This window comes from Cornus florida, unplaced genomic scaffold (assembly GCF_030987335.1).
Source record: "Cornus florida cultivar Cherokee Brave unplaced genomic scaffold, ASM3098733v1 CherokeeBrave_3.0.0_Hap2_Chr04, whole genome shotgun sequence".
NCBI classification, from domain to species: domain Eukaryota; kingdom Viridiplantae; phylum Streptophyta; class Magnoliopsida; order Cornales; family Cornaceae; genus Cornus; species Cornus florida.
The window spans coordinates 68,943,671-68,954,066 of record NW_026775574.1 but is presented as its reverse complement, the minus strand read 5'-3'; the positions used below and the strand labels follow the sequence as shown (position 1 = coordinate 68,954,066).

At 34.8% G+C, this 10,396-nt stretch overlaps 1 protein-coding gene across 1 annotated transcript; it reads left to right on the top strand.

Moving 5' to 3' along the window:
- Positions 1-3,172: 3,172 nt before the first annotated feature.
- LOC132305068 (protein FAR1-RELATED SEQUENCE 5-like) lies at positions 3,173-4,111 on the top strand. The gene has a single exon (XM_059802755.1). The coding sequence runs from the start codon at positions 3,173-3,175 to the stop codon at positions 4,109-4,111; it is 939 nt and encodes a 312-aa protein (XP_059658738.1).
- The last annotated feature ends 6,285 nt before the right edge of the window (positions 4,112-10,396 follow it).

Genomic DNA, 10,396 nt, shown 5'->3' with positions numbered 1-10,396 from the left:
TTCAAACAAATATATATATGTATATATATATATATATAGAGAGAGAGAGGAGGGAGCGGGGGTTATGAAAGAAAAATGGAGACAAACAAAGAAAATATTAAGGAAAAAGAAAGGATAAAAAAAAAACAAATAGTTTTTTGGAATTTTGCAATGGAAACTATTAAAAGTAAGATTTCATTCCCCAAATTTTATACAAGCATTTTTTTATTATTATTAAATGATTTGAATATACTCATCTTTCAAAATAATAATAATAAAAATAATTTTTAATATTTTTTTAGTATATTGATAGTGAATGAATTACCAAATAGTTTACTTTATAAATTCAATGCAGAGAGGTTATATCAAATTCTTGCAAAAATGTTACATCAAATTCTAGGGCTCAAGCACTTCAAGTAAGGCTAAGAATGCAAGTTAGTTTCTTGTAAGCAAATAATGCATTATTTTTCAAGTGAGACAATTATTTTGCAACAACTAAAAATAGAAATATAAATAATATTTTAATATATATATATATATATATATATATATATAGTTTTTTGAAACGAAGGAGTATCAAATATGACTTAGAAAAAAGGAACCAAAGCATCCCAAAATCTTGTTTTTAAATTATGTACGTTGCTTTGGATCTATGAATTGGCGAAAAATTAATCATTTGCAGAGTCAGTGACATCGTGAAATGCAACATATAACAAGTTGGTAAAACATATCGACAATAATTACCGCCAACAAATTCGAAACTATTTTCTTTTAAACGGCTTTAAAATAAATTAAAAACGGCTTTAAAAATAAATTAAGTAAATAGTTTTTACGTGGCTTTCCAATCCTCTCGCTACTTCATAGGTTATGGAATCGAAGAAACATTGGTCATGAAGCATCAAAATAGTATGATACTTGTAATCATGAAACAAGTTAAGATCAAAATGGTTTGATGCTTATAATCAGAAAACATCACAATCCAGTAGTGCCGTGCCCATCAGAGTATATTTACTCCAGACTCATCACACAAACGGTGAGCATCCCTGAAAAGAAAAATATTTTATGTTATTTGGGTCAAAAGAAGGTACCAGCCATAAAACTGCTACTGCAATCACAAAAATACTTTGTTGTATTAATTCTATTAAAGAAAGCAAGCATAATGCAATAAAAAAAAAAAAAAAAAATTTGTAATATCAAAGAAACAAAAATTATTGAAAAGAAAGTCATTTTTGTTAGATATACATTTTTTAAAAATAATAATGCAACAAACAAATAATCCAAGTGGGTGTAGCCAAGTGGTATATTTCCTAACTTTTCAAAGGAGGTGGATGGTTGAAGTTCCCATAAGTGGGTGTAAGTTTCTTGTCAAGGTAAAAAATAATAATTATAATAAACAAAAATGAAACAAAATAAAAGAAAGAAATTATAGCACACAAAAACAATTCCTGAAGTACTTTCTTTTACCCTAAAAATCATGAAATTCATGGAGTGGTATCTGGAGTAGGAGAAACATTTTTGGAAAGGAAGCACGAAAAGTTTATGATAAGATGGAACGATAAAATAAAACTAGTGTAATATCCAAATCCTTAAAGTGCACAAGCTTTTAAAATGGACGCCAACATAATTTCCTTGACATAGCATTAAATGTTGCTAATTTACTTCACAACCCATGTGCCCAAGTGGTATCAGCTGCATCCTCGAGCACTATCGGTCTATTTAAAGGGTGATATCATATGGCAAAATAAGTAGAACACGCCAAACCTTACATATTCAATTTCTCATCTAAATCGGTATGGTAGGAGGATAAAGCTTTTTAAGGATAAAAAAATGAGTTAATCATGGCTTATGGCTAATTGCAAGGTTTATGACTTATACCCTATGTCCTCTTGCTTTCCATCAAAACTCTCAAATCTACTTTAATGGACAGTTATCCTAACATGAAATTTTTTCTCTCTTTTTTAATAAGTTCCTTCAAAGTGCACTTATGGAGGAGCGCATCTCATATACAAATGCCAAAAAACACAAAAAGGAAACTCTATACCCTCAAGCTATCCACAACATCTCCAATAGATTTACAATGAAACCCATTAATCCAAAAGAATAAGAAACTAAGAATGCAGAACTTAAGTGCTTGGTATCGAGTAATGCTTGGGTCCAGCCTTATCAGGACAAGAATTGTCCTCCATAATGACGTGGCCCAATCATAATTTGCCACATCTCCATTGCATTAAAAAATATAAAACATGGGTATAACCCATTTAACCGACCCATTTTAATTTCTCTCTCCTTGTTTCTCTCCCATCCCGTATGTTTTCCTTTCTTTATCAGATCAATCTCCCATCTCCCAATGTATTGCCCTCACCAGAGACGGAAGCTCACGAACTAGAAAAGTAAATCAGAGATGATGCAATTTACAAAGTTTGTAGAATAGCATCAGTGAAGCTGTAGAAAAGAAGCAGAAGAGAAACCCTAATCTCAAGGCAACCAATTGTCCCCACAGAACCAGGTACTTCATCCATGATGATCTAAATCTACTTCTGCAATTCACATGCATTTTATGATGATGATTCAATCTCCCTTTCTGAAAACACATCCTCACCCTTCAATTTAATTCTTCTCCTCAACCTCTGCCTGCTACCCAAATCTGTCATCAAAGAAATTATATTTACTTTATAGTTGTGTATAAATTATATGCATATATTTATATATACGTATATGACCCAGAATTAGTTAGGAAAAAAAATCGGTGAGAAAGGACATAACATGGTTAAAGAAAATGTCAGTCTGAGGATTTTATTTATTTATTCATTTATTTATTTTCGTTTATGCATTACAATGAATTCATGTTCTTTCCTTGAAGGTTAGAAATTTACCCTTGTTTTGATCTTAAAATTTTACCCTTGTTTTATTTCTCTCACATCATGCTCAGATCTCCATGTTACATTATCACCTCCATTCACAAATCCAAACTCTAGGAAGCAACCCATTGATTTCAGACAATGTTCTGGTTTTAGCAAGGATTGATTGGCATTTTTCGAAGTAGGTATGTTCAAACATTATATTTTTCAATGCAAATTATTTTTTCTGCTTTCAAAAAGCTTAAATCAAGTATGGTTATTGTTGAATTTTTGTTAAAAATGAGTTTAATTCAAGCTTAATTATGTTAAAAAAAAAATTCTGTATTCAGTGACTAATGCAGGAGATGGATTACATAGGCTTAAGCAGTGAGCCATCGAATAGTTGTGAAGTTGATATGGAAGATGATTGTCCTTCTCCTCCTAATGAGTGTTCCTCAAAAAAAGAAATTCAACAAAAAAAGGATGAACCAGAACTTGGAATGGAGTTTAGTTCAGATGAGGGCGCATACCAGTTCTACCTCAACTATGGTAGTAAACTTGGTTTCGATGTAAGAAGAAATCATCACAGGAAAAATAGAAATGGGATTATTACTAGGGTTACCTTTTGTTGCTTAAAAGAAGGTAAAAGAAGAGAGAATAGAAGAAAAAATCCTTCCTACCATCAACCCATAACTAGAGTTGGTTGTGAGGCTCAAGTGACTTGTCTACTTCAAAATAATGGAAAATTCAAGGTTGTGTCATTGAACAAAAGTCATAATCATGACTTGGTTAGAACCCCCATGAAACATATGTTGAGAGTTAATCGAAGTATTTCAAAGGCTCAAAAAGCACATGTTGAAGATGCAGACAGGTCGGGATTACCAATAAAATCATCTATGGAGTTGATGAGCAGAGAAGTTGGGGGGAGAGAGAATTTTGGTTTTCTAGATAAGGATTACCGAAATTACATAAATAGAAAGCGAAATATGGCAATGGAAAAAGGTGATACTGGAGCTATATTAGAGTATTTTCATAATATGCAGCTGAGGGATCCATCATATATTTACTCACTACAACTTGATGTGGATGATATGACTACTAATATTTTTTGGGCGGATTCATGCTCAATTAGTGATTATGGACTTTTTGGAGATGTTGCGTGTTTTGACACTATTTATCGGACAAATGAATATGGTCGACCTTTAGCACCATTTATTGGGGTGAATCATCATAAGCAAACAGTCTTATTTGGTGCAGCTTTACTTTATGATGAAACCACTGCATCATTTAAGTAGTTGTTTGAGACTTTTCTTGGTGCAATGTCTGGAAAACAGTCTATCACAGATCAATCTGCTGCAATGGCTAAAGCAATATCAGAAGTATTTTTTGAATCTCAACATAGGCTATGTGTTTGGCATATTTATCAAAATGCCGCGAAGAATCTGAGCCATGTAATTTATGCATCAAGCCAATTTGCTCATGATTTTGGCAATTGTGTGTATGATTATGAAGATGAAGATGAATAGCTATTGGCGTGGGAAAGTATATTAGATAAATATAGTCTCAAAGAGAATAAATAGTTGAAAGAGTTATTTGAAGTAAGAGAAAAATGGGCAATGGTTTATGGACGACACACTTTCACTGCTGACATGAAAACTACTTAACTTAGTGAGAGCATGAATAGCATACACAGGGCTTCTAAATGGCGTAGGTATGTAGCATCAGACTCTAAGCCACCCTGCACCCAACTATCACACCCTTTACTAGTGCATTATACTTCTTATTGTTGTCATCCACCTTCTCCCTACAACGCCCACCAAACCCACCTGCAATCCAGCAGCAAAAAATAATAATTAAAAAAAAAAAAAAAATAGATAGAGAAAGAGAGAGAGCAGAAAAAGAAGTTTTTAAAGTTGCAATATAATTTAAATTCCATAACTGACATTCATCTTAGATTCTTGAACAATCCTACAACTAAAACTCTAGCAAGCAAACCAATAGAAAATTACTGGGCAAACATGTCATAGCTAACCAGGGCTATAATTGTTTTGATGACAGATTTGGGTAGCAGGCAGAGGTTGAGCAGAAGAATTAAATTGAAGGGTGATGATGTGTTTTCAGAAAGGGAGATTGAATCATCATCATCAAATTCATGTGAATTGTAGATTATCATGGATGAAGTACCTGGTTCTGTGGGGACAATTGGTTGCCTTGAGATAAAGGTTTCTCTTCTGCTTCTCTTCTACAGCTTCACTGATGCTATTCTACCAACTCTGCAAATTGCATCATCTCTTATTTACTTTTCTAGTTCGTGAGCTTCCGTCTTTGGTGAGGGCAATACATTGGGAGATGGGAGATTGATCTGATAAAGAAAGGAAAACATACGGGATGGGAGAGAAACAAGGAGAGAGAAATTAAAATGGGTCGGTTAAATGGGTTATATACATGTTTTATATTTTTTAATGCAATGGAGATGTGGCAAATTCTGATTGAGCCACGTCAGCATGGAGGACAATTCTTGTCCGATAAGGCAAGACCAAGCATTACTCCTTGGTATCCCTTGAATATATATATATATATATATATATATATATATTCAATGTACTCTTACAATTTTTTGCACCTGGCCGGGTGTGTTTTCAAGTGCTAGCTCGACTATTTACGAATATGATTTTAAGGTTGTGGTTTTTAATGGTCAAGACTCAAGAATGATGCCACGTGTCCATTTAGGTGTGAACTTTTAGCCTTCCTAGTAAGAGTAATTATCGTCAGCTATAAACCATAAGATACAGTTGTATAATGGTTTACGGCTGTTCTGCACCTGTGGTTTTAATATGTATGCGTATATATAAAACAAATATCAAGTAAGACGAAACTCTCTCATTTTATTAAACAAATATGGTAATAAGTTGCATATGATAATATAAGTTGCATTTTTTTTTTTCTTTCTAAAGGGACAACTGGCTTCTCTTTTTTTAAATTAGTAAACTGATGGCTCGTTCATACATAAAATAAAATACAAAATCATATTTTTCCCTTTCAAGTGGTCCAACCACCCGTGTTTAACATCCCCGCCCTCGCGAAATAAATTCCTGGTTCCATCACAGTCCATTATCGGACCAACACAGAACCCTTAGAATCATGCACCAGCCACCAAAATAATCCCTAAGAGGAAATTACTTGCTTTACAAGTAGATTGTAAATGCATATGTTGGTGAAAATTGAGGACTATGACAACTTCGCAAACCTTTAAGAGGACATAATTTAAGAACTAGGGCGGCCGGTTTTTAAGACTGAGGGTATGGTTGAAGTTGAATAGGTCCCTTCACAAAGGGGACTTAGATTGGTTTGAAAAGAATTGAGTGCTAAGGCCAGGTGATGTGATACAAAGTGACATCAAATGGTGGCTGCCAGCTAGGAATAAGAACTACACTGGAAAGTCTAATAGTCAAGCACAAAATAAATTAAAAAATTTATAATGATACGACTAGCGTACTAGCCAGCTGGAGCATGAAAAAAAAATAAAAAACTACTCAAGTTGTAAGAGAAGAATACACAGCCAATTCTTTACTCCCCGTATCTTGTAATTATAACAAATTAATATGTAAGGGACATTATATCGAAAACTAAAACTGTTCCAACACAACTTAGATATAACCACATACAAACTACGAATATTGTATCAGTAAAATTATTAATACAAGTTGTCAACAATGAAAAAAATTGGCGCAAAGCAAAAATTCCCAAACATCTTTCAATAATAGATCAGAAAAATGCTACAAATCAATGTTACAACAATATCGTTGATTATTTAACATTCACCTTTAGATGATAAAAGTGGAAACCAAAAGAAATCCAAATCTAAAAAGAAAGAAAAATAGTGCTACTATAGGATTGCAACAACCACAAAATTGGTAAAATATAATCAAGAAGTGCAGATCGAAATATAAAATTAGTTGAAAGAGAAACATATCGAAACTCTACAGAACTCGGACCTATATCAACCACAGACTTTTCTTCAAAAAAAAAAATTAATTAATTAATTAATAATAGCCTCAGTAGAGACAGCAATATAAAGTAGTCAATTGAGATTTGAAGAAGATAGTGAAACATACGCCACACCGACTCCAACGCCGACACTAGTACCAGCCGTAGCAACCCCCAGATGGAACGCTGAGGAAGGAAAACAAAATTATTGGTGAAAACCCTAGTCTTTACGTTGCGTGGACTTGTTGGTTGAGTATGGATGAAAATTGAGCCGAGAATGCGAATTTATATAGCGAGAGAAGCGAAACCCTAAACAATATTATTGAAAATTGAAAGGCAAATAATTAAAACCGTAAGTGGTGGTGGAGAGATAATTACTCAATTGAGCAGACATCAGCAATTCCTTAAACTGATTATAAAACTTGATCAGGGATTTTTTATCAACCATTGATTCGTAAACAATAGCTTCTCTTTGCAATTAGACAACCAATTCTTCTTAAAACCCTAGCACGGTACAGAAGAAGAATAGCTTAAAATTGAAACTTAGTCTATTTTTGAGAAAAAGACGACACCCTCAAATTTGATACAGTTACCAAACACACCCAATGGTACTAAATTGACAGTTTTGTCCTTTGACTTTTACATTGACTAATTTAAATGTTGAAATTACCTTTCTAACTCCTGCTCACAAACAAGATCCTTCCTTCTCCCACCTTCTTTGCCTTCTCATCGCAGATAAGAACTAATTATACAATTGTATCTTAATGTGTTTGGCATGATTTTTTTTTTTAAAATAATATAATAATTTTTGCAGCTTTATATATATATCACACTCCTCTCCACAGCCCGTCGCCCACTGCTACCGTCGCTCCATCTCAGCCGACCTCACCGTTCCGAGCGAAGCTCGCAAGCTCACCGCACGAATCATTCACGACCGAGTCAGCCGACTTCTCCACAGCCGTACAGAGCCCATCACCATCCTGCTGTTTAATCCCGCGGTCACCATCATCTGAAGCCGCAAGCTCACGGCCGAACCTGTCCACCGCCGCAGTGTTGTGGTTTTGTAGAGTCTGATTAAGTAATTATTTTTTAGGAAGATTTAATTATATGGAAACTTCAACACTGTTGAATTTTAGAGAAAATTCAGTTTTCTGATCTGTTTTAACTTCCTTATTGGTTTAAGGAAAATTCAGTTTTCTGATCTGTTTTAACTTCCTTATTGGTTTAAGGAAAATTCAATTTCCTGATCTGATTTAACTTCCTTATTGGTTTTGGATTTTACAAAACGCAAGTTCTTGTAGGACAAGTTTGGGACTCTATAAATATCAACTCTAATTAGATTTTAAAGTGTGTGAAAGTTAGAGATAAATTTGTGCCAATACATGAGAAAGCAATTGAGAAAGATAGAGAGAAAATTCTCTATTGTAATTCTTCATCTTTTTCACAGTGAATTTGTTCAGTGTACTCCATGGACATAACCCTAAGATTTGGGTGAACCATGTATATCTTATGTTCTTGTGTGTGAATTTTTTTTTTTCTTCATGATTGCTTATTTATTCCTTGAATAGTGTTGTTATTTGCATTTCTGCCACAACAACTGGTATCAAATCCGGTTGATTGTGCAGTTCAACTCTAACAACTGGTATCAGAGCCTTTGGTTGAGAACCTAGGGCACAGAAGGTGTTTGACGAAATTTTGAAAGTCTTTCGATCAGATTTGTCCGTTCGAGTGGGAGTAATGGCATCAGAAGATAAGACATCCACATTTATAATTGAGAAGTTCGATGGCACAAACTTTGGTTTCTGGAAGATGCAAATTGAAGATCTCTTGTTTCAGAAAAATCTGTATCAACCTTTGGGAGAGAAGCCAGAGGAAACAAAGAATGCATAATAGGAATTACTCGATAGGAAGGCTCTCAGCATCGTCAGATTAACGTTGTCAAAGTCAGTCGCCTTTAATATCAAGAATGAGAAGACGACAAAGTCTCTCATGGCAGCCCTTTCTAGTATATATGAACAACCCTCTGCAACGAACAAGGTGCACTTGATCAAGAAGTTGTTCAACATGAAAATGGTCGAAGGTGGTAAGTTCAATGAACATCTAATGTGTTCAACGAGATAGTTGGGAGTCTGTTGATATTAACTTCAAAGACGAGGTTCGAGCACTGCTAATTCTAGGGCTGTTACTCGAGAGTTGGAGTGACATAGTTACAGCGATCAGTACCTCTATAAGGAAGACCAAGTTGAAGTTTGATAAAGTTGTGAGCATGATTCTGACTGAAGAAATCAGAAGACAAACAATAGGGGTTTGCACCAGTGGTTCGGCATTGAATGTTGAAAGTAGAGGCAAAGGTTCAAACAAGAAGAAGGGTGGTGTGTCCGAGAACTAAAGCACAATTGTGATAAAGTGTGGCCAAGTTTAAATTTATAGAGTACCACTACCACTACTAACTAATAATGTAGCAAGAGCGAGTAGGGATCGTCCCAGGGGAAAGGAAGGGTATTTTGGAATCAATGTTGGATTAGTAGGTTGACTGATCAAAAGAGGGTTTGTTGGTTGAATTAAACTACAATTTAAATTAAAGTAATGCAATGAAAAACAACTAAGTAAATGAGATGTAGAGAATGAGAGAGGAGTCTTGGGACATAGAGTTCACTGCTAAGCATTGCCTTCCTAGACATTCAATATTTGATAGATTAGGGGGATTGTGTGTTGTAAATAAAAATGTGTGCCATTAATTGAAGGGATTAGAAAGAAAAACTGAAGCAAACGTTGTCTTAGAAGAATCAGATGATGCATTGATATGCTTTTTGAAGAGCAAAACGAAGTCATGGGTTTTAGATTCTGGCGCATCGTTTCATGGCACCTCAAGCAAAGAACTATTTAATAGCTATGAATCGAGTAACCTTGGCAAGGTATATTTTGTGATGATCAGCCTTGAAGCGTCGTTGGCAAGGGTGAAGTGTAAATCAAGTTGAGTGGGTCAGCATGGAAATTGAAAGATGTGAGACACATCCCTAACTTGAGGAAGAATCTGATTTTGGTGGGACAATTGTCAGAGGAAGGTTTTGTTATAACCTTCAATGGAGACTCATGGAAAGTTCCCAGAGGTGCTGTGACCATTGCATGTGGTAAGAAATCTGGCACTCTCTACACAACTACTAGTGCTTGTGGGTCTATAGCAGTTGAAGAAAACAGAAAAGGTCATAACCTTTGGCACTAAAGACTGGGTCACATGAGTGAAAGGGGGGTCAAGATTATACATTCAAAGGGGAAACTACTAGGCATACGGGCGATTGATATTAATTTTTGTGAGAGTTGTGTGATGGGTAAGCAGAAGAGGATTAGTTTCAAGAAAGTGGCAGAGATCTCAGAAAGAAGAAACTTGAGCTAGTTCACACAGATGTCTAGGGACCAAACGCTGTCTCATCCATTGGCTGAAAATCTTACTTCATGACTTTCATTGATGATCATACGAAGAAGGTATGGGTTTATTTTTTGAAACATAAATATGAGGTATTTGATGTGTTTAAGAAGTGGAAGGCCATGGTGGAAAATGAGACAGGTTTGAAGATCAAGAGGTTGAGGTCAGA